Below are 26,206 nucleotides of genomic sequence, written 5' to 3'. Positions count from 1 at the left end.
CCTCTTCCCCCCAATAAAAAACGGCTTGTTTCGTTTTTTTCTTTCATGCATTCCGAATTCATTCCCAGGGAATTCCCTGTCGTCCATTCGTGCGTCGTTCTTTGCCGGTTTGCGAAAGTTCGCCCATTTTTTTTTTATTTCAAAGAGATTTGATGCTTTTATACAACTTTTTTTTTTTTGCACCGGAGAATTTTCTTTATATATGACTGGATTAACTTATTTAACCTTATGGGAATTTTTTTATATTTTTTTGTATTTATTTAAATTTTGGCTTCTAATATTTTCCTTAGTTTGCTTATCATTATTAGCAGTTCCATTAACTTCTCTGTTTGTTTCTTGTTACTCGCGCGGTGCCATTTTATGTCTGATGCTGTAATTGATCATTAGTACTTCATGTTCTGAGTGCGTCGACATCATATATTTTTGTCAGGGAAAACTGGAATACGAACTGGAATCCTAATTTCATCTCTCAAGTTCCAGTTCACGCCAAGAGATGGCGCTGTAAATTTAAATAATTAGTAAACGTTTTACACTATTATTATTATTATTATTATTATTATTATTATTATTATTATTATTATTATTATTATTATTATTTAGGTAGATGAAACCTATTCACATGGAACAAGCACACAAAAGGGGCGACCGTCTTGAAATTTTTTAAGGTTCCAAGGAATGTAGGTTTCAACCCCCCACCGCAGCAGACCCCACACTGCAGCGGTAACTGATCATGATACAGGGCCAGTGATTTTTTCCATCGCCTTTGGGGGAGGCGCGAACTCGCGACATCTGAGCGGCATGTCACGACACTAGCGACCATACCAGTGGATCATATATTGAAAGTTTTAAGTCTCACTTTGTCAATATGAGAGTAGTGGTTCTCACGGCATCGTGAGAGTAGTAGTGATTCTCAGTTTACCGACAGATAGTAAGGATTCTTATGACAGGTAGTAAGGATTCTCATGACAAAAACCGAGGCCAAGAGAGACAAGGTCTTCCCAATCGGGTGGAGTCGCCTCCCACCTGGGGTAGCTACGTAGGCGATGACGTATCTTAGAGGTACCTGCTCATTACGGCAGTTCACCTGCTGACGCAGTAAGGAGGTAGACGAAGCTCCGCCTACATGCGCGATTTGGGGGAGGGGGGGAAGTGAGCAGACATTCTCTTTCTCTTGGCCTTGACAAAAAGGAATCGAGTAAAATCTAGCCTCCTGCCTAACTTCAAAGTAAACGAAGGTAGCAGACTCAGGAATACAATGGTTCTCGAGACATTTGTACTGTTACTGTCAAAGTAACGCGGTCCATTAACGTATATTGTCGAACGGTCTTGCCGCTTGTCCTATTATACTCTAAAGAAATGCTTAAGTTGTTATAAGTTCTTATTCGCTTTCATTTCCGGCACAAAAGGAAAAGAAGTATATGTTAATTTCATCTAATCTTTAAAAACTAATTGATGATACGAATGATAAGTTTGCTGACGTCTAAAGTTGAAAATTCCTTGAAAGCCGTAAAGTGATGAATATAATATATATATATATACATATATATATATATATATATATATATATATATATATATATATATATATATATATATATATATAATATATGTGTGTATAATGTGTGTATATGTGTATATATATATGTATGTATGTGCGTGTGTATGATGATGTACAGTATGATGATATACAAAACATACACAATATGTATACATACATACATACATACACACATACTCAACTGGATCAGCAGTGTACACGTTGCAGAAACCGGATGCTCCCGTAAAAGGAAAAGCACTTACGTCCTTCCTCAGATTCACATTAAATGAAAAAAAGAATGATCGCAAACGCATTGCATTAACGCGTGAAGAATCCCACAAAAAAGTCGGATAATTGCAAAGGCGTTCAATTAGGTCACAGCATCGATAATCACCGCGAATGTGGAATGTTAATTGAATGTGAAAGTGAGAGGCACGAAGGCATTATCTAAATTGTGGTTGCCTAATGCCCTGAATAAAAAAGCAAGTACATAATGGGCCGAAGTTTCTTCGGGGCAATCGAGTTTTCTGTACAGCGTATAATCAAGGCCATTGAAAGTAGACCTATATTGCGGTGGTCTCATTAATCTTTAACCACGGATCGGTGGTGGCCTGGCCTATATCGTTGCCAGAAGCACGGTTATGGCTAACTTTAACCTTAAATAAAATAAAAACTACTGAGGATAGAGGGCTGTAATTTGGTATGGTTGATGATTGGAGGGTGGATGATCAACATACCAATTTGCAGCCGTCTAACCTCAGTAGTTTTCAAGATCTGAGGGCTGACAGAAAAAAGTGAGGGCAGAAAAAAGTGCGGACAGAAAAATGTACAGACAGAAAAAAAGTGCGGATAGAAAGAATCGCGGAAAGAAAAAGTGCGGACAGAAAAAAGTGCGGACGGACAGACAAAGCCGGCGCAATAGTTTTCTTTTACAGAAAACTAAAAAATAATGTTAATTGTTTTCTGAGTCATATCAACTTTAGGCATCTGACTTTATAATGAACAGAATCTCTGACTTGTTCGCATGGCTTTAGTTCAGGGTTACGAAAGTTGGATTCACTAGGCAAGCTCTTTTTTGTTAGCAATCTTTGACGTGTTAATATGACATATATTATTTTCTTTGACGTATTGATATGACATATTTTCGTGGATTGCCAGTAACATATTTGTCACCATATTGAATTTGATATTGACATATCCCTCTTCGTATATGATTATAAGATATGTATATGTATATATATATATATATATATATATATATATATATATATATATATATATATATATATATATATATATGTGTGTGTGTGTGTGTGTGTGTGTGTGTGTGTGTGTGTAAAGAAATATGTTTGTTTAACTGAATCGCGAAAATATAGAACGTGATGAATAAATAAATAAAGACAAAAATCCACGAAGGAAAGAGAAACAATGGAGTGCTCCAAGGCCTTTCGACTTATAGTCCTTTACTTATGAGTGTGTGTGTTTGATTGGCAATTTGCGTTCATACTAGACAAAAAAAAAGTATTTTGAAAATGCAACGAAAGTTGGATTATAAACGAAAATTATTAGCAACCAACTTGAGAAAGAAGTAAAGTGTCAACGGATTGTTGACAGAGAAACTATGCGGTAAATATATACAGAGGCTAACATCACTATCTCATTAGTCCCTATGAGGTACCATCAAGAAGGTCAATGCTAATATGTACATTTACGGGAGTTAACATCCTGAGTGGGAAAGAAACACGTTAGCTTTTTTTTTTTTTTTGTTTCTTAAGGACTCCGTTTCATCAGTAATTTGTTTACATAGAAGGAGGGTCCCTTAGGACTTTTTGGGAAAGTGACCCTCAGTTATGAGACTGTTGACTTGGGACTGGAAACGCTTTGATACTGGACGCAGAGTTGTTGAAATATTAAATAAAATAGATGCCACCATAACACTTATCATGCTCTCTCTCTCTCTCTCTCTCTCTCTCTCTCTCTCTCTCTCTCTCTCTCTCTCTCTCTCTCACACAGTATTAAGTCCACACACTGGTCATTGAATTCTCTCTCTCTCTCTCTCTCTCTCTCTCTCTCTCTCTCTCTCTCTCTCTCTCTCTCTCTCTCTCACGAAGCAGATAAATGCATTTTCCTGACACATTTACATTTTCTCGAAAAGCATGCATAGAGCATGGGCGCCGAACTGGAGAAAAGCATTTTATACTTTAGTAACAGTGAATAACATTTATTCACTATACATGAGTTTTTTTCTGTCTAAAGTGACGCATTTACTTGGAAAATATTATTACAGGAAAATATTAGAGTTATGCAATATCGTGTTAGCTAAAACTATACTGATTAAGATTTTTTTTTTGGCGATGGATAAAAATTGACAGAATGCAGATTTATCAGACGTTTCTGCAATGCTTGTGGGCAAATTCCATGACAGAATTAATCTCTGAGATAATCATCCCCTTTGAAACATATTGTACAGAACCCGTCTGTCATTGAATTCGACTGAAAACGTGAGAGCTTCAGCATCTGAATTATGAAATGGACAGCATTTGCATATGACAATAATGCATCTTTTGTATCACATCCATTTTTGTGCATGAGAGTAATCCCCCACTCACGTTCATGACAGGAAATAGTTCTGTGCTGATCCTTTGGAGATTTCAGGTTAGAGGCAACCGTGATCGGGCGTTTCACATTCATTGTAAGCTATTTTTATCGACGGGTGTTGTGAATTGATGCGTTTAAAAATGGTTAGAAATAGTTCGTTGTAAATGGTTAACAAGAATTCATTTAGTGTAATGTGTTTTTATTCAAGGGGTTTTGTGAATTAAGGTGTTCAAAATAGGTTAAGAATTCATTATAAATGGTTAACAAGAATTCATTATAAATGATTAACAAGAATTCACTATGAATGTTTAACAAGAACTCATTATAAATGGCTAAAAATATTTCATTATAAATGATTAGAAGGAATTCATTGTAAATGGTTAAACATAATTTTAAATGTTTGAAAAGAATTCATTATAAATGGTTAGAAAGAATTCATTATAAATGGTCAGCAAGAATCCATTATAAATGGTCAACAAGAATTCGTTATAAATGGTTAACAAGAATTCATTATAACCAGTATATAATCAAATGTATAACAAGACATGTGGCTTGCTAACGGATAGTAATCTAAAATAAACAGCAATGTAATTCGACTTGAATCATTCGGATTAGTATCATAACAAAACTTATAAAATATTGTATCATAAGTAAAGTAAATCATTACAGATGAGATTATTACCGTACTGGAATCAGTTACACAACTGTATTTATCATTCCTAGAATTATTATACCAGTATGGAGAGAGTTTCCATAGAAAAAAATAATTATATGAAAAAATGAGAAAACAAAAACAACAAAAGAGAGAAAGTGCAATATATATATATATATATATATATATATATATATATATATATATATATATATATTTTTTTTTTTTTCGTTGCTAATATACTTTTGGAACAACAATGGTCTAGCTAACACATAGGAACACTGTTCATGCAAAAATAACAGAAAGGCTGCCGGCACGAACGTGTCGCAGGATCCACGGAAGCCATATCTTTCTGGATCCTATTCCGAAGGATATGAGCTGCCCTCATCCTCGAGGATGAAATGAAACCTGGTGAGCCCCGTATCCTATCATTGGCCGTTATTAAGAAACTCCTTGGATGAATGTAGAGCTTCTGTGTGCCAGGAAAGTCATCGTTGCTTGAAACGCGGATAGAGAGACATTATTCGAGATATGAGGTATTTTGTTCACCCCTGGGTTATATTTATGTGGGTATTTTTCATATTCATTGTACCATTCCTTCCAGGTTTTTGAAAGGGTGTGTATATATATGTATATATATATATATATATATATATATATATATATATATATATATATATATATATATATATATATATATATATATATATATATATATATATATTGAAAGATGCAGTTGTTTATTACATCAAAAATCATATTTTCTTTTCTGCTTTCTATATATAAAACAGTTCCTTTATTATTTTTCCATTTTTTATTATTTTCCATTTTATATGCGTGCTCCCTCCATTATATATTAGGTCAACAATTTTTGCCCCTCATAAAATGCTGATTACGAATTATAATTTTTTTTTCGAGTACAGTGGATTTTGTATATATTCGTCTAGTCTGTACACAGTACAGATTGCCAGAACTGTTTCTTTGTTTATCTGTTATTATTATTATTATTATTATTATTATTATTATTATTATTATTATTATTATTATTATTATTCAGATGTACCTATTCATATGGAACAAGCCCACCACAGGGGCCACTGACTTGAAATTCAAGCTTCTCAAAGGATATGGTGTTCATTAGAAATAAGTAACAGAATGTAATGGGAAATACGGAAAGAAGAGATCACTTATTAAAAAGAAAAAGTGAATCAGTAAATTGATAAATAAGCAAATACAAATGTAAGTCAATTATTAAAATACAAGAATAGCATTGTGGTAGAGCTATTATTATTATTATTATTATTATTATTATTATTATTATTATTATTATTATTATTATTATTATTATTATTATTATTATTTCCGTTCTGGTCAAAGAAATGACATTCCCCATCTTTATAGAAAATAAATTAATAAATTGATAAATAAATAAATAAAATTCAAGTAACATATTAAAATACAAGAAGAATTGCATAAGTGTAGAGCTATTATTATTATTATTATTATTATTATTATTATTATTATTATTATTATTATTATTACTTCCGTTCTGGTCAAAGAAATGACATTCCTCCTCTTTTGTATTTTTCCATTCTAAACGTTGTTGAGCCTTATTGAGGACAATCACGTCCCCACTCCATTGGCTCTCGAGCCTCTTTGAAACCCATTGCCTCTTTTTAAGTACATCTGAGTCCCCAAATTCCCCCAATTCCCTCTCTACGTCCGGTAAATTGGATTTCCCGACCAAGAGGATTCCTGTCGTCCTGTATTTGCGCAAAATAGAACCCCTGAAAAAGTTGTGTTGGTTCGAACGATGCGTTTGTTCATTTTTCCTGTTGTTTTTCTCAATAAAATGTCGTAGGATTTTGACGTTTTTAACTGAACTGCCAGTTGTGGGATTTTGATGTGTTTTACAGATCTGTCAGTCGTAGGATTTTGACGTGTTTTAACTGAATTGTCAGTCGTTGGATTTGATGTGTTTTAACTGAATTGCCAGTCGTTGGATTTTCATGTGTTTTAACTGATTTGCCAGTCTTAGGATTTTGACGTGTTTTAACTGAATTGTCAGCCGTAGGATTTTGATGCATTTAAACTGCATTCAGTCCTGGGATTTTGATGTATTTTAACTGATTTGTCAGTCGTAGGATTTTGATGTATTTTAACTGATTTGTCAGTCGTAGGATTTTTATGTATTTTAACTGAATTGTCGGTCGTAGGATTTTGATGTATTTTAACTGAATTCTCAGTCGTAGGATTTTGACGTATTTTAACTGAATTAACAGTCGTAGGAGTTTGATGAATTTATTTTAATTGATTTTTTTCAGTCTTAGGATTTTGATGGATTTTAACTGAATTATCAGTTAAAATAGCTGAGATCAGAGCTCTTATACTGTACATATATGCATATATATATATATATATATATATATATATATATATATATATATATATATATATATATATATATATATATATATATATATATATATAATTTATATATATATACTGAATTCACATCGGGACCGAACTGCGGTCTTTCAAATCAGAGGCCAGGGCGTTACCAGTTGACTCGCACGGGTTAAAAAAATTCTTGGGCTCCAATTTCTTTTGTGACCTGTGCCGGTCAATTGGTAACGCCCTGGCCTCTCATTTGGAAGACCAGGATTCAGTCCCGGTGTTATTCAGATAGTTGTTTTTTGTGAAACACGTACTTATGTTCATTATTTGCGTACATACATAGATTACATTTACGCAGGCAAGCTTCTATGTATGGTAGTTCTTTGATTACGTGAAACCGTTAGGTTTTGATTCATTTATTGCCTTACGATAATTTTTTCCTGAATGAAACCAGGGTCACTCATTGAAGAATTCCCATCAATATTCAGCAATAACCGTGTATATTAAAACATATGAAAATTAATATTCATTATATAAGAAATTCTCTTTATGTCTGTCGCAGCTACGGTCTATCGTTTTCCTAGTAACAGGCGTACGAATTGGTAATAACTACAATTGTAACAGGGGTCAGTAATTTTCGTATCAAAGTCAGCAAACTTTGATCACTCGTGGCATGAAGTCATTGAAGCACGGGAAAGATTAAGTGATTACGAGAGAATCACAGAACAAACAATGCAAAGACTTTCGCTTTCAGACGGAATAATTCTGCACGATGCGAGATATACTTGCATTGTGTGTGAATATAATTATGGTTTTGCGACAGTCCCTTGAATGGAAATATATTTCTTCCTTTTAGATAACAGCTCTTCAACCTTAAATATAATTCCATTCGTTAGTGGGGGTAGAAAGTCTCACATAATCTTATGTACATAAGGTGTGAAGCTGCAAACTCCACGTCTCCAGCCAGTAACTGTATCCACTGGAGTTCGATCCCAATATGAGTTAGATATATATTATATATATATATATATATATATATATATATATATATATATATATATATATATATATATATATATATAGATATATATATTCTAACTCATATCGGGATCGAACCCCAATCTCTCAAATGAAGGCCAGGGCGCTACCAATTGACCCTGTGTGGTTCAACTGGTAGCGCCGTGGCTTTTCGTTTGGGAGCCTGAGGTTCGATCCTGATACGAGTCACAAATTTATTTCAGTGAAGCACTTTCTCACGTGTTCATTAGTTTCATATATATATATATATATATATAGTATGTATATATATATATATATATATATATATATATATACATATATATATATATATATATACATATATATATATATATATGTATATGTGTATGTATGTATGGAGGAGAGAGAGAGAGAGAGAGAGAGAGAGAGAGAGAGAGAGAGAGAGAGAGGCACACACCAGATGATCTACCTCCAAAACTTCTGCTGCCGTTATCTACGATAATTATGGAATGGGGAAGTTTCACTGATCTAGTTATTATAGGAGAAGGATGAAACTTCTGCTTCCCTTAGCAGGAAAACAATCTTGCGGCCTGGAAGTTTTCAAGATAATAATAATAATAATAATAATAATAATAATAATAATAATAATAATAATAATAATAATATCTCTCGTTTGCATATATATATTTCTAATATATATTTACATTTACACCACTGTGGATTTGTTAACTAATAATAATAATAATAATAATAATAATAATAATAATAATAATAATAATATTAATATTTCGATGGATGAAACCGTATTTTTTACAGCAGAAATTCCTTATTTCAAAGCATTACAGCGGGTTATTGAAACATGGGATGTAAGTCCGTAGATTTTCCTGGTGGTATTTTTGGCGAGAGGCTGCTAAAAATACCAGCCACGTCAGAAAAGGAAAAAAGAAGAAATACTACGGTAAATTCCACCATGAAAACCTACGGATTTACATCCCATGTTTCAGTAACCTGCTATAATGCTTTGAAGTAAGTAATAATAATAATAATAATAATAATAATAATAATAATAATAATAATTAATTAATAATAATAATAATTCTGGATGATACGTTTGTAAAGTATTGCATATTGCAACGTTTTATTATTAATTGTACTCTAATATGCTGTGAAAAAATAGCTCAGTTCATTGACTAACTTGGCACAAGTGCATCAGAGACAGTTATCATTTACAAATAGAAGATTATCCAACAAAAAAAAAGACTATTTTACGTAAAAATGTCAAAATGATCTGACAAGAGTAAAATATAGAAACGTAAAGAGATCCCCGATATCAAGGCTAATTACAACTGTAACTCCCAAAAGACGGAGACGAGATTTGGCAACAGCCCTACTGTGGCCGAAGAACGGGACACAGGGTCCAAATCACATAACTTGGACAAGTTAGGTAACTTTCTTATTTAGAAGTTGTTGAGGGCAGAGACAAAGACCTAAACCATTGACCCAGTAGTTGGGTTTGGCTGAAGTGACGTGTGTGAAAATTAGTTGTATATGTATGTATATACTGTATATATATATATATATATATATATATACAATATATATATATATAAATGTATATCTATATATTTTATATTATATACATATATAAATGCATATTATATATATATATTTATTTATATTATATATATTATATATATGTATTATATATATATATATATATATATATATATGAATTGACACTCAAACGATTGTTATAAGATTACCAACGAATTTCGTCAGGTCTCCCAAACTGATTTGAGGAAGCCTACTATCCTTTTACTACTTGAATTTTTTTTTTTAAATAATTCAAAGGAGCTAGTGGCAGTGCTTTAGAAACAATACTAATATTGTTGCGAAAAGCCCGAGTACAGCTAATTTTAACCTTAAATAAAATAAAAACCACTGAGGCTAGAGGGCTGCAATTTGGTATGTTTGATGATTGGAGGGTGGATGATCAACATACCAGTTTGCAGCCCTCTAGCCTTAGTAGTTTTTAAGATCTGAGGGCGGACAGAAAAATTGCGGACGGGCCGATAAAGCCATCTCAATAGTTTTCTTTTGCAGAAAACTAATAATAATAATAATAATAATAATAATAATAATAATAATAATAATAATAATAATAATTATTATTATTATTATTATTATTATTATTATTATATTATTATTATTATTATTATTATTATTATTATTCAGAAGATGAACCTATTCATATGAAACAAGCCCACCACAGGGCCATTGACTCAAGAAATTCAAGCTTCCAAAGAACACAGTATTCACTAAAAGAAATAACAGGGGTAAAGGGAAATACATAATAATAATAATAATAATAATAATAATAATAATAATAATAATAATAATAATAATAATAATAATAATAGTAATAATAATAATAATAATAATAATAATAATAATAATAAACCCGAAATCAACCTCCGAAAGCTTCTTATCGCCTTACGCCAGCGGGTGAAGGCTGGATATGGAAAATCAGATTCCTTCATTTCAGAAGTAGCAAGGCAAGAAAGCGGAATCAGATTCCATATTGACTCCACATTACCCTCGTGGCTCGGGAGGAAAGGGGATAGAGAGAGAGAGAGAGAGAGAGAGAGAGAGAGAGAGAGAGAGAGAGAGAGAGAGAGAGAGAGAGATAACTCACAATTCTTTTTTTAATGGAATTCTTGAAGTTAGATTTTAAAAAGGTTATTAGTAGTAGAAAAGAAACTTGAGTAAAAGGGGGAGAAGAGAGAGAGAGAGAGAGAGAGAGAGAGAGAGAGAGAGAGAGAGAGAGAGATCAAACGACTGGCGAATAGAAACAGTTTAAATAGAATTCATGAATTAAGATTTTGAAAAGTCAATAGCCATAGAGAAAAACATAAATACAAAAATAGAGAGAGAGAGAGTCATCCCCTGATGAAAAGGAAGATGATTGGATATGTCGGGGGGCGGATTGAAGCTTTAAAAGAAACACTAAAAGGAGGATGAGAGAGGTCGAGTGATATGAGTTCTTTCATTATCCTGGCGAAGAAAACTTGGAAATGATTCATGAATTTAGATATTTGGAAATGAATAAGAGAAAAACATAAATAGAAGGAGAGAGAGAGAGAGAGAGAGAGAGAGAGAGAGAGAGAGAGAGAGAGAGAGTCATCCCTGATGAGAGGGAAGATGATTGGATATGTCCAGAGGGCTAGAAACTTTAAATAGAGAGTCGAGAGCATTCTTTCATTATCCCGAAGACTTGGAACATTTTATTGGGATTCTTGAGAGAGAGAGAGAGAGAGAGAGAGAGCGATTTAACTCTCGAGGAAAGAAACAGATTTAAGTGAGTTATAGGAAAGAAAACTTGAAGTTTAAGAGATTAGAGAGAGAGAGAGAGAAGAGAGAGAGAAAGAGAGAGAGAGAGAGAGAGAGAGAGAGAGAGTTACCAGTAGGACGCAAATAATGAATGGAGAGAGAGAGAGAGAGAGTTACTAGGTATGTAGAATAAGAGAGGAGAGAGAGAGAGAGAGAGAGAGAGAGAGAGAGAGAGAGAGAGAGAGAGAGAGAGAGACTAGTAGGACGCACATGAATGGGAGAGCTTGCGGTAGGTAGGATGAGAGAGAGAGAGAGAGAGAGAGAGAGAGAGAGAGAGAGAGAGAGAGAGAGAGAGAGAGAGAGCTACCAGTAGGACGCACATGAATGGGAGAGCTTGGGTAGGTAGGATGAGAGAGAGAGAGAGAGAGAGAGAGAGAGAGAGAGAGAGAGAGGAGAGAGAGAGCTACCAGTAGGACGCACATGAATGGAAGGGGGAATTACGATAGGTAGGAGATGTGGGCGTTCCCGGAAAAAGTCGTTGGCGCCACTGACGTTCGAGAAGAGTCCTTGAAAAGAAATCGTTATCATTGCCAAGGGGGCTTATGTCAACGTTTCGTTTTAATCCTCATTTCTTTTTCACTCATCGTCGGTCATAACTTCTTGGATCAACGAAGCAGGTTTCCTGTTTCCTGATTTTTCTAAATAAATTCCTTTTTATCGACTTTAGATCCAGAAGAATTTATTTTATGTATAAAACATGGGGTCTCTGAGATCACTTGAGAATGTTCGACTCTTTGGGCACGTACACTCCTGTGCCGTCTTTTTGGGTATGGGCATGCAGCCTCATCCCTAGAATTAAGGTCCAGAACCTTCAGCACTCCGTAGGAGTCTAGTGTAAGCGGCAGCGCGTCAGTCTTGGCCCAGAGAAGTTAACAGATAGGAAATTTTCTCTAGAAATTTTCATGTATTTTGTTTATAGAGCCCACCCGAAGAGTTGATTACAGATTTAATGCTACAAATTGGCGTCACAAGACCTGAGGTTAATGCGTCAAATTGGGTCTCGAGTAGTTAACAGATACAAAGTTTTTTCTTTAGAAATGTCCGTGCCTTTTGTTTATAGAACCCACCTGAAGATTTGATAACTGACTTAATGCTACAAATTGGCGTCACAAGACCTGAGGTTAATGGGTCCAATTGGGCCTCGAGTAGTTAACAGATACAAAGTTTTTTTAGAAATTTTCATGCCTCTTGTTTATAGAACCCACCTGAAGATCTGATAACAGACTTAATGCTACAAATTGGCATTACGAAAACTGAGGTCATAAAACTGAACTGAAATGAGCAACGGGTTTGAACAGAACAGATTATAATTAGGAATCGGGTAAAAGAATGAGATTAATTAAAGCAAGAAGATAATTAACGGGCGAGGAGTTGAAATGCGGAGAAATTCGCCAGGAGGGAACAAAAATCCAAGCATCCGGAAGTAATAAGAAAGGGGTGGTATTGACTTCAGGAGAAACATCGCTGCATTTTCGAAGATAATCCGAAACGAAAATCATTCATTTCTGCTGTGTTATTTCCGGGGCTTTTAGTTTTCTGTAAAAGAAAACTATTGTGACGGCTTTGTCTGTATGTCCGCACTTTTTCTGTCCGCACTTTTTCTGTCTGCACTTTTTCTGTCCGCCCTCACATCTTAAAAAAACTACTGAGGCTAGAGGGCTGCAAATTGGTATGTTGATCATCTACCCTCAAATCATCAAACATACCAAATTGCAGCCTTCTAGCCTCAATAGGTTTTATGTTGTTTAAGGTTAAAGTTAGCCATAATCATACTTCTGGCACCGCTAGAGGTACCAGCAACACAGGCCACCACCGGACCGTGGTTGAGTTCCATGGGCCGCGGCTAAGAATTTCATGGGCCATGGCTAAAAGTTTCATACGGCATTATACGCTGTGCAGAAAACTCGATTGCGCCGGAGAAACTTTGGTGCATTTTTTACTTGTTTCAGTCTTGTTTTTTGTGGTCGCCTGGAAAAATATATAAAGGTGTATATTGTTTAAAAAATCTTATTTTTACAGCCTTAGATGAAGATATGCATCGTAGATTTAATACGCGAATGAAAGACTTCATAGCATCGGTGTCTTACATTCTGCAATTTCGTTTCTTGAGTCATGCTTAGCGCTTGAATCATAGACAATTTTCATGAACCTATATATATAAATTCATTATACATATATATATATATATATATATATATATATATATATATATATATATATAATATATGTATATATATATTTACATATATATATATATGAATCTATATATATATATATATATATAGATATATATATATATATATATGTGTGTGTGTGTGTGTGTGTGTGTGTGTGTGTGCATGAGAGATGAATCGAGAGAGAGAGAGAGAAGTAGTAGTAGTAGTAGCTATATTCCAAAGAGACATTGCGAATGCCGAAATATTTTCCAGCAGTCTCTTGGGCTTAAAAAATGCGGGAATTACTGAACGAAAATATTGGAAAAAAAACGTATAATAGAGAGAGAGAGAGAGAGAAAAGAAATAAGATTGCAACGAGACACCCAGGATTAATTGCTGGTCTGGATTTAGCGAAGGGTCAGAAGAGGGGATGAAAAGATGGGAAATGGAATCTCGAAGCAAGAGGAAGGGATAAAGACCGAAAATTAATGGGCGAATTTTGCCCGAATGAAGAAAAGGGAACAGGGGGAGGATCCAATAATCGAGATAACTCTTAAACACGAGGGAGAATCGGATGGAGAGAGAGAGAGAGAGAGAGAGAGAGAGAGAGAGAGAGAGAGAGAGAGAGAGAGAGAGAGAGGGTCATTTATGATGCGCTCAGCACACACGGTCATGGCTTCGCTTTGTGTGGACGCACGGGGTAAATGAAGGGTTTATTTATTGATACAGAAAGACATACATACATACATGCATACATGCATGCATACATACATAACTTCATTCATAAATACATACATATTTGCCTGTACATCTGTGCTCTCTAGTCGATAGGTTTGCAGGTATTTTGTATATGTACAGTATACACATATATATGTATGTATATATGTATGTATATGTGTATACACATATATATGTATGTATATGTATACATATGTGCGTTTATGTGTCTGTGTATGTTTGGTTGTATGTATGTTACAATGTATATTTATACATCCAAATACAAATTTTATGAAAGTAATGTAGATAGTTCATCCTCGATACATAACACTTGATTTTCGTGTTCTTATGTAATATTAAATATTACAAAAACTCCAAGTTCTGATAAGTTACTGAAAACAATGCATACCGATGTATATCGATAAAAGTATACATCATAATATTCCAGTGAATTAAGAAAGACTTTAATGATAAATTCTGTTTCTAAACTTTTATTCGGTTACATACAAAGATAAACTCAAAGTGAAGGATATAGAAAGGTAAGAAAGAGACTGAGGAGGAGGAGGAGGAGGAGGAGGAGGAGAGACGTGTGAGAGAAAGAGGCAGAAAACAGAACTGGCACTTTTTCATCCCAATTGTTTTTTGTCCAAAATTGCCCAGGGTCGGGGAGAGAGAGAGAGAGAGAGAGAGAGAGAGAGAGAGAGAGAGAGAGAGAGAGAGACGAAGGAACAGAGAGGAAAAATGTCCCGAGGAAGCTAAAAGTGGGTGAGAGAGAGAGTGGGAAAGAAGAGAAAAACTGTCGTGTGAGAAGGAGGAAACGTAAGAGAGGAAAGTGAGAATTTTTTTTCCCTTGGTTTTTGATAATGACTTGGGAAATGCTCGTAGGAAAATGACATAAGACATAAGGAAATGCTCGTCGGAAAATGACTTAAGACATAAGGGAAATGCTCGTAGGAAAATGACGCAAGGCATAAGGGAAATGCTCGTAGGAAAATGACATGAGACATAACCTCTGAGGGATATGAGTGTACGATAGGTTACAAAAACCAATAAAATATGCGCTGAAGTTTCTTCGGCGCAATCGAATTTTCTGCACACCTGCTACAGCGTGTAATCAAGGTCTATTCTATATTGTTGCCAGAAGCACGATAATGGCGAACTTTAACCTTAAATAAAATCAAAACTACTGAGGCTAGAGGGCTGCAATTTGGTATGTTTGATGACTGGAGGGTGGATGATCAACATACCAATTTGCAGCCCTCTAGCCTCAGTAGTTTTTAAGATCTGAGGTCGGACAGAAAAAAGTGCGGATGGAATAAAGTGCGGACGGACAGACAAAGCCGGAACAATAGTTTTCTTTCACAGAAAACTAAAAATGGATTTAAACCATAAAAATGTCTCATTCGCCCTTTAAAAGAAAGAAGGCTATACGGAAATACAAAGCAGGGAGCGCTGAACCTAACACGGATGAATTAAGCTGACTTAGTCGAACATCTCACTTAATGATTTATAATGGCTAATTGGAGAGGCAAAATTGCACGGAGCGGTAATAAACAGCACGAAAACACAAGGCCCTTCGCCGAATTTATGACCGGGATTACCTCCCGAGTAATTTGCGTGATTAAGCATAATAATAACCGCGGCTTATTGCCAGTAACGTCTATATTCGAAGCAAGCAGAGGAGACCTGGCGTCGCAATAACAGTAGATAAATGGCCTTGTTGTGAACGTCCGCTTATTTCCTCATTCTGCGCTGAGGTGCTTTCTGTTCACGTCTCCCGGATTCGGGTGTGTTTTCCGTTCCCTGTTATTTATTGATTTATCGCCATTTTCCTATAGCTTGTTTCTCTCTGTCTCTGCAGGCTGATTTCTTTTTTGAGCCCTCTTGGGTTTATGGTCTGCTGACTCTGTCCATACGGGTTTTCAGCTGAAGTTTCAGAGAAGAAGAAGAATGACAGTATTCTAAACAGCTGATCAGATCATCACATCAAGGTTTTCAGCTGAAGAAGAAGAAGAAGAAGAAGAAGAAGAAGAAGAAGAAGAAGAAGAAGAAGAAGAAGAATGGCAGTATTCTAGAAAGCTGATCAGATCATCACATCATGGTTTTCGGCTGAAGAAGAAGAAGAAGAAGAAGAAGATGAAGAAGAAGAAGAAGAAGAAGAATGGCGGTATTCTAGAAAGCTGATCAGAAGATGAAGAAGAAGAAGAAGAAGAAGAAGAAGATGAAGAAGAAGAAGAAGAAGAAGAATGGCAGTATTCTAGAAAGCTGATCAGATCATCACATCAAGGTTTTCAGCTGAAGATTTAAAGAAGAAGAAGAAGAAGAAGAATTGCAGTGCTCTAGAAAGCTGACCAGATCATCACATCAAGGTTTTCAGCTGAAGATTTAAAGAAGAAGATGAAGAAGAAGAATCTAGAAAGCTCAGATCATCATCAAGGTTTTCAGCTGAAGATTTAAAGAAGAAGATGAAGAAGAAGAATTGCAGTGCTCTAGAAAGCTGATCAGATCATCACATCAAGCACTCTCTAGGCTATTTAATCAACTAGCTTCCTGTGCCCTATTGCTATTCACGCCAGACTCCTACGGGGCTATTGAAAGTTTTTTTTTACATGATTTTATGAGATTTAGACTGTCAAGGCTAAGCGACGGGGCCCTTTAGCCCATTCAGCGCTCAAGACAATGAAAAGAGGGAGTTAGAGTGGTTGGACAGCGGAATTAAGAGATCTAGAAAATAAAGAAGAGGAAGTACAACGTTCTAAAGGTGCAACTGGGATAAAATCAGACAGTTACATTAAGAACTAATAGTTAGAGAGGTTGGAAAGCAAGACTGAAGAAAGGAAGCGAAAACGGAGGTAAAGTAAAAGGCTAAAACAGAGTGGGTTCAGCTACGGCCCGAAGGGATGCTGCAGATGCCTTATTAGGTATGATTGCAGTGCACCGCCTTTTGTGGCTTTATGCAGTTTACGCATATTTCCCCCCCCCCCCCAACACTATATTTCATATTTTATGGCGTTTATGACACCCAGCTTCAAATATACCTCGCTCGAAGAAAAAATATGTTGGGGGGAAAAAGACCCATAAATTATGCTTGGCGGAAGCGCTTGGAATACCAGAGTCGCAATATGGCCTTGATAGGGCGCGAATAGCGTCGTATGTGTAATCTCCTCCCTGATGGAATGGGCGAGCGATATTCATTCGAGGCTCGAAGGGGGGGACTGTGGGTGGAGGGATTGTGGGTGGAGGGACTGTGGGTGGAGGGATTGTGGGTGGAGGGACTGTGTGTGGAGGGATTGTGGGTGGAGGGACTGTGGGTGGAGGGAGGGAGGGAGAGAGGGAAGAAAGGATGAAGGGCTGATGGGAAGATAATGACGCGTGATGGGAGTCACTTCGATACATTCTGCAGTGGCAGAAATCATGATGAATAGAATTGAATATAGAATTTAGGGCAAAGGTTTAGCACTGGGACCTGTGAGGTCATTCAGAGCTGAAACAGAAATTGAGAGTAAAGAAGGTCTGAAAGGCGTAACAGGAGGAAAACCTCAGAGCAGCTGGACCATGAATCAATTGTTAGCAGGGCGTTGAGGAAAGTAAGATGGAAGAAAGAGAATATGAACGGAGGTACAGTTAAAGGAATAAAAGGAGTTGCAATTTTACAATTTTCATTAAAAATCGCAAACGTTCTTTTAAAATGTTTATAAAATAATCACAAACGTTCGTTTAAAATGTTTACGAAATAATCAAAAGCTTTCGTTTAAAATGTTTATGAAAACAATCGCAAACGTTCGTTTAAAATGTTTATGAAATAATCAGAAGCGTTCGTTTAAAATGTTTATGAAACAATCACAAACGTTCGTTTAAAATGTTTATGAAATAATCACAAACGTTCGTTTTAAAATGTTTATGAAATAATCTCAAACGTTCGTTTACAATGTTTGAGAAATAATCGCAAACGTTCTTTTAAAATGTTTATGAAATAATCAGAAACGTTCGTTTAAAATGCTTATGAAATAATCACAAACGTCAGTTTAAAATGTTCATGAAAAATCGCAAATGTTCTTTTAAAATGTTTATGAAATAATCGCAAACGTTCGTTTAAAATGTCTAAGAAATAATCGCAAACTTCTTTTAAAATGCTTATTAAAAAATCGCAAACTTTAGTTTAAAATGTTTATGAAATAATCGCAAACGTTCGTTTAAAATATTTATGAAATAATCGCAAACGTTCGTTTAAAATGTTTATGAAAAATCGCAAATGTTCGTTTAAAATGTTCATGAAAAATCGCAAACGTTCGTTTAAAATGTAAGAAATAATCTCAAACGTTTTTTTAAAATGTTCATGAAAAAACGCAAACGTTCGTTTAAAATGTATATGAAATAATGGCAGACGTTCGTTTAAAATGTCTAAGAAATAATCTCAAACGTTCGTTTAAAATGTATATTAAATAAGCGCAAAAGTTAGTTCAAAACGTTTAAGAAATAATCGCAAAAGTTAGTTAAAAATGTTTAAGAAATAATTGAAAACATTAGCTAAAACTATTTATGAAATTATCACAGACGTTTAAACAATATACATTAATGGGAACACCATTTGCCTTTCCATGACGCGATTCTTGATCAAAATAGACACAGCCTCCTTTCTCCAGCGAGGAAGTTTTTAATCACCGATTCGACTCAAAAAACTGTTCACAGATTATTCAAAAACTGTATATATATAGATTATATATATATATATATATATATATATATATATATATATATATATATATATATATATATATATATATATATCTCTTTATCTTTTCAGTTCCTTTTACAAATTTCGATTCGGGACTTGTCCACTGAACTGAAAAAAAAACCACTGCATTTCATTCCGTCTTCCTCGACCACTTGAGGAGAAGTGAGCCGTGAACATCTCTCAGATGATGCCGGAATGCTGTGGTTGCAGGATGGTCGGTCATTTGCATGACTCTTTCAACAGAAGGATGGATTGACAGGTCACGATGTAGTTTGTGTTATCGACTGTTTATATATTTATTGAAATATTTATTTATCTATTTATCTGTTTGTTTATTTATTTTAGTTTTCTGTAAAAGAAAACTATTGTGATGTCTTTGATGTTTATTTATTTTAGTTTTCTGTAAAAGAAAACTATTGTGATGTCTTTGTCTGTCCGTCCGCACCTTTTTCTGTCCGCCCTCAGATCTTAAAACCTACGGAGGCTAGAGGGCTGCAAATTGGTGTGTTGACCATCTACCCTCCAATCACCAAACATACCAAATTGCAGCCCTCTGGCCTCAGTAGTTTTTATTTTATTTAAGGTTAAAGTTAGCCATGATCGTGCCTCTGGCAACGATATAAGATAGGCCACCACCGGCCGCCGTGGTTATAGCTTTATGGGTCGCGGGTCTTGCAGCATTATACCGAAAGCATTATACAGAGACCACTGGAAGATAGATCTATTTTCGGTGGCCTCGATTATACGCTTTAGCGGCTGTACAGAAAACTCGATTGAGCCGAAGAAACTTCGGCGCATTTTTTATTTATTTTTCAGTTCAGTCATTCTTAGCCTCCATTGTCTGTGGATTATGATCTCAGGACCAACGCCATTCTCAGCCTATTAGATTTTTTTTTAGAATTCTTACCTGTCTTCTATATTTCCAGACTTATGAAGTATCTCTCATTCCATTTGGCGATTCGGTAACAAATGAGAAGTTCAGAAATTCATAATTTATTTATTATTTGTCCTATTTTCCTAAAAGTCCTACGTAGTCTTTATTCGCTTTGGGTATCTTGACCAGTAACAGAACTGTGTGAAAGTGTGGAATATTATTGCTATGTTGCAAAGCAGCGCATTCCTACCCTAAAACAATTAAGTTTGTATTTTCATAATTTACTCACATTTTTCTGTGTTTATTTATTAATTTTTAATTTATTTTTCCTCTTTAAATAAGTGATCTCTTCTTTCTGTATTTCCTATTACCTTCTGTTACTGCTTTCAAACGAACACCATAATATTCTTTGGAAGCTTGAATTTCAAGTCAGTGTCCCTTTTGGGTTTGATCCATATGAACATGGTTCACGTTCTGTATAATAATAATAATAATAATAATAATAATAATAATAATAATAATAATAATAATAATAATAATAATAATTTTTCTGTGGCACCCTCGGGGATGCACAGGGCCTCGATGAACTCACGCCACCAAATTCTGTCCTGGGCTAATAATAATAATAATACAATAATAATAATAATAATAATAATAATAATAATAATAATAATAATAATAATAATAGTCACGTTCCAGAATACCGTCAAAATGAATATAATTTCTTCCCAGACATTTCTTAGGACCGTTCTAAAATATCATGGACAAGAATGATTGACGTCACGTGACCTGTGTCTGTGGAGAACTGATGTCAACAGGTCAATATCAGATTGGGTGCGACGCGGTTACCACCGTGAGAGGACCCCAAAAAAAAAAAAAAGCTACACTCGACACTCACGCTCCTGATCGAGAATCAGAGTGTGTGTGTGTGTGTGTAAAGGTGTAAGAGAAGAAAGGAATAAAAGGAAAGGATAGAGCGATTGGAGAAGTTATGTATATGTATATATATTTATCTTTAAATATATGTGCATATACATAACTGTGGATTTGCTTCTACATTTTAAGACTCAGGCTACTATGAGTATTTTTTGATAGAGCGGTTTTTATTGCGTGTATTACTCTGTCTTGTAGAATTTTCATGTGGTATACAGAATGGAAGGTTCAGTTGACTGGTGTTGGTGATGGGCTGCTGTTTATTTCCAAAAAGTTTTATGCGCTGTAATGCGGTTATTTAAAGTGGGAGAATGATTTCAAAGATTTTAGTTTTCCCTAAAACAAAACTCTGGTGCCGGTTTTGTCTGTCCGTCCGCACTTTTTCTGTCCGCCATCATATCTTAAAAACTATAAGGCTAAAGGGCTGCAAATTGGTATGTTGATCATCCACCCTCCAGTCATCATACATACCAAATTACAGCCATCTAGCCGTAGTAGTTTTTATTTTATTTAAGATTAAAGTTAGCCATGATCGTGCATCTGGGAACTATATAGGACAGTCCACCATCGGGCCGTGGTTAAAGTTTCATGGGTCAGGGTTCATACAGCATTATACCGAGACCACCGAAAAGTAGATCTATTTTCGGTAGCCTTGATCATACGATGTACAGAAAACTCGATTGCGCCGAAGAAACTTCGGCGCATTTTTAACTTGTTTTATTCAATACCCCGTGCATAAACGTTAGGTATTTATGTATGTACGTATGTAGCTTTGTAATTATTTATGGCTAAGTTCGTGCACGCACACATCTCTGCATGCGAACATGCATTACAAAAGCTTTGATTCGAACCGGAATTTTATTCTTAGGGGATTAGAATTATACTCTTTACTGTACCTCTGTTCATATTCCCTTTCTTCCACCTTACTTTCCTCAACCCTCTCCTAACAATTGATTCATATTGCAACTGGGAGGTTTCCTCCCGTTACACCTTTCAAACCTTTTTCTGTCAATTTCCGTTTCAGCGCTGAATGACCTCATAGGTCCCAGCGATTGGCCTTTGGCCTCAATTCTACATTCTCTTCTTTTCCATTAAAATTCTAGTAATGTGAGCCACCTAAGAACATTATCGACTTAGTTATCGATGCATGCAAGCAGCTGCAAGCAAGCTGCGTCCGTTTTCATCGGTAATGAAAGGTTCTTGACAGCTGATAACACTGTGACAATAAGTGAAGAGATTATTTGGCAAGACTTATTTTTCGCGATGTAGGAAGCGGTCAAGGTCTTCTCCCCTGTCGAGTTTGTAGTGACTTAAAGTTAAATGAAAACTATTGTCCGTCCGCACTTTTTCTGTCCGCCCTCAGATCTTAAAAACCACTGAGACTAGAGGGCTGCAAATTAGTATTTTGGTCATCCATCCTCCAATCATCAAACATACCAAATTACTGCCCTCTAGCCTCAGTATTTTTTATTTTACTTAAAGTTAAAGCTAGCCTTAATCGTGCTTCTGGCAACGCAACAACACAGGCCACCGCGGCCGGCTGAAGGTTTCATGGGTCAGGGCTCATACAGCATTACACCGAGACCACCGAAAGATAGAGCTATTTTCGGTGGCCTTGATTATACGCTGTACAGAAAACTCGATTGCGCCTAAGAAACTTCTGCGCATTTTTGACTTGTTTCGTTTTGGCGCTGTTGTGGAAAACTATCGGTGATTGATCTGTTTGCTGTGATTGTACAATAAATGAACGAATTTCCTCTTTCTTAACTGTTAAGAAATACTATGATTACGTTTCTATTCATGGTTTATAGGCGTAAGCCCTTGGACACAAATCGATTTTTATTTCTATGTAATAATAGTCACCAATTTTCCATATATTTTCAGTGGCTTATTTTTACTTCATGTTGGTTTCAGTAACCTTTCAGGCTAGTGTATATTGAGGTTAATAATAATAATAATAATAATAATAATAATAATAATAATAATAATAATAATAATAATAATAATAATTTCTTTCCATTGTCGAAGATTAAGAAGAGTAAACTATTCTGCCTACACAAAATAATAATAATAATAATAATAATAATAATAATAATAATAATAATAATAATAATAATAATAATAATAATAATAATAATCTCCTTCCATTGCCAAAGATTATAAAGAGCAAAAACTATTACAGCTTTCACGAACGAAGACTACCTTTGAAGCGTTTGTCTACCATTGAAGCCAGGCAGCCCAATTAGGATTAATTAGTCACGACCCCGCCAGTAATGAGTTATTGAGACGCGCCCTATTGAAGGATACATCGGAGGAGACTCCTGCTTGCAAGGGGAAGTAATTAGACTATTGACTGAGAGCTGCAGATACGATACATTTGGCTTTTGTCCTTCCCCCGGGCCAAATGGAAGGCTGCTCGCTGGCAATGCCGCGTTCCTGCTTTTAGGTTTGGGCGTCGCGTGTGCGGCGTGAGGAGTGTCCGATGTCCGTAGGATACGCTTCTGGAATGCGTATCCTTAGGAGTGTCCGATGTCCTTAGGGTACGGTTCTGAAATGTGTATCCGAAGGGCATCAGAATTTTCTTATTGTGATGTCCTTAGGAGTTTCCGATGGCCTTAGGATACGGTTCTGGAATGCGTGTTCCAGGAGTTTCCGATGTCCGTAGGATACGTTTCTGGAATGCGTATCCTTAACCGATGTCCTGGATACGGTTCTGAAATGTGTATCCGAAGGACATCAGAATTTTCTTATTGTGATGTCCTTAGGAGTTTCTGATGGCCTTAGGATACGCTTCTGAAATGCATATCCTTAGGAGTGTCCGATGTCCGTAGGATACGCTTCTGGAATGCGTTTCCTGAGGAGTGTCCGATGTCCGTAGGATACGCTTCTGAAATGCGTATCCTTAGGAGTTTCCGATGTCCTTAGGATACGGTTCTGAAAATGCGTATCTTAGGGGAGTTTCCGATGTCCTAGGATACGGTTCTGAAATGCGTAATCCTTAGAGTTTCCCGATGTCCTTAGGATACGGTTCTGAAATGCGTATCCTTAGGAGTTTCCGATGTCCTTAGGATACGGTTCTGAAATGCGTATCCTTAGGAGTTTCCGATGTCCTTAGGATACGGTTCTGAAATGCGTATCCTTAGGAGTTTCCGATGTCCTTAGGATACGGCTCTGAAATGCGTATCCTTAGGAGTTTCCGATGTCCTTAGGATACGGTTCTGAAATGCGTATCCTTAGGAGTTTCCGATGTCCTTAGGATACGGCTCTGAAATGCGTATCCTTAGGAGTTTCCGATGTCCGTAGGATACGCTTCTGGAATGCGTATCCTTAGGAGTTTTCGATGTCCGTAGGATACGCTTCTGAAATGCGTATCCTTAGGAGTTTCCGATGTCCTTAGGATACGGTTCTGAAATGTGTATCCGAAGGGCATCAGAATCTCCTAATTATGATGTCCTTAGGAGTTCCCGGTGTCCTTCGGATACGCATTTCAGAGGCACGGGACATTTTTGTAAAATATGAAAGAAGACATATTTTTCTGGCAGAACAAAAAAAAAATCAAACTTCCTGATTCTTAATTCATCACATTTTCCAAAGATTTCATGACGAATCCAGAGAGAGAAAAAAAATATGAGCCGCGGCCCAGGAAACTTTAACCACGATCCGGTGGTGGCCTGCCGTATGTCATTGCCAGACGCACGATTATGGCTAACTTTAACCTTAAATAAAATAAAAACTACAGAGGTTAGAGGGCTGCAATTTGGTATCTTTGATGATTGAAGGATGGATGATCAACGTACCAGTTTGCAGCCCTCTAGCCTCAGTAGTTTTTAAGATTTGATGGCGGACAGAATAAAGTGCGGACGGACAGACAAAGCCGGCACAACAGTTTTCTTCTACAGAACACTAAAAACAAAGAAAAATGGGGTCAAGTAATCATCGATTTTCTTATTCCCGTCAACCATGGCCCAATTCGATCAGAGGTCCTTCGTTTGATGATGATGTTGGCAAAGGAAACCATTTGCCTTTGATTTGATAGGTGGGGCACGCCCCCCACCACCCCACCCTTCTACCCACCTGTCCCTCGGCCCACGCCCCCTCCCTCTCTTGGAATGACTAAATCGAGGAAGGGTCTTATTGGGATTCTGTTGCCAAGCTTGCAAATGCATCTGCATTCAGCTGCGCCAATGCCTGTTATTACTCTGTTATTACAAGGGTATTACGTGTAAATGTAATGCCTCTGTTATCTGCCCCTCTTTTGACTGGAATAACGATGCGGTTTGATTAATGTATCAACAGAGTTAACTATACATAGTATTTTTTCGCTTAGTTATGGTAATTTTTGCCTTCTTTATATCACGTAGTTCTAATGTTCTGATAAAGCTTTTGGCATTACACTAATAGACGTTGAAATAATCACACAATTTTCTTGACGTTTAAAACGTAATTATTTCGCTTTATCGAGGTCGTCGATTGCCTTACACACACACACACACACACATATATATACACACACACACATTATATATATATATATATATATATTATATATATAAAACATATATATATATATATATATATATATATATATATATATATATATATATATATATATATATATATAAATTTCAACTTACATCAGGATCAGAATCTAGGTCTTTCAATTGAAAGCAAGGGCGCTGCCCACTTTGCCACATAATTGTGATGAGTCAGAAATTTATTTCTGTTCCACAAGTGATTGTGTGTTGATTATTTATATATATATATATATATATATATATATATATATATATATATATATATATATATATATATATATATATACATATATATACTGTATATATATGTATGTATGTATGTATGTATGTATGTATGTATGTATACATATAGACAAAAGATATATAGATAGAAAGACATAATTGATATTGAAAAAGGTTTTTACCAACAAGCCAAGAAGGTCTAAATTTCCGTATAAGTTCCTATGGATAAAAATAAATATATAATTATATGAAAAAATAAGTTGACTAGCAACTACATCAAGTTACCCGTCAAGAACACCAACTCTCACGAGGAACAATGTTTCTCCTTGCTCACTAAACAAAGCAAAAGTCACGCACAGACGAACCCCTCAATTTTGAAACTGCTCCGTATCCTCGCGCGTAATCTCCCAGTAATTAGAGACGCGAAACCGCCGGGCTCAGCCTGCAGTACTTCTGGTACGA

At 35.7% G+C, this 26,206-nt stretch overlaps 2 protein-coding genes across 2 annotated transcripts in view; both read left to right on the top strand.

Moving 5' to 3' along the window:
* Cbp53E (Calbindin 53E) overlaps nucleotides 1-26,206 on the top strand; it is a 295,119-nt gene that overhangs the window by 13,164 nt on the left and 255,749 nt on the right.
* Nucleotides 1-26,206, top strand: part of LOC136842997 (ABC transporter F family member 4-like) — a 196,347-nt gene that overhangs the window by 55,244 nt on the left and 114,897 nt on the right. Inside the window, exon 3 of the mRNA XM_067110992.1 lies at nucleotides 16,415-16,612. Coding sequence (XP_066967093.1) covers nucleotides 16,415-16,612 — 198 coding nt within the window. The remainder of the gene's footprint in view (nucleotides 1-16,414; nucleotides 16,613-26,206) is intronic.

The sequence above is a fragment of the Macrobrachium rosenbergii genome, chromosome 2, assembly GCF_040412425.1.
Source record: "Macrobrachium rosenbergii isolate ZJJX-2024 chromosome 2, ASM4041242v1, whole genome shotgun sequence".
NCBI lineage: Eukaryota > Metazoa > Arthropoda > Malacostraca > Decapoda > Palaemonidae > Macrobrachium > Macrobrachium rosenbergii.
Note: the sequence above shows the minus strand (reverse complement) of the source record. Positions and strands in the feature narration are given on the sequence as shown.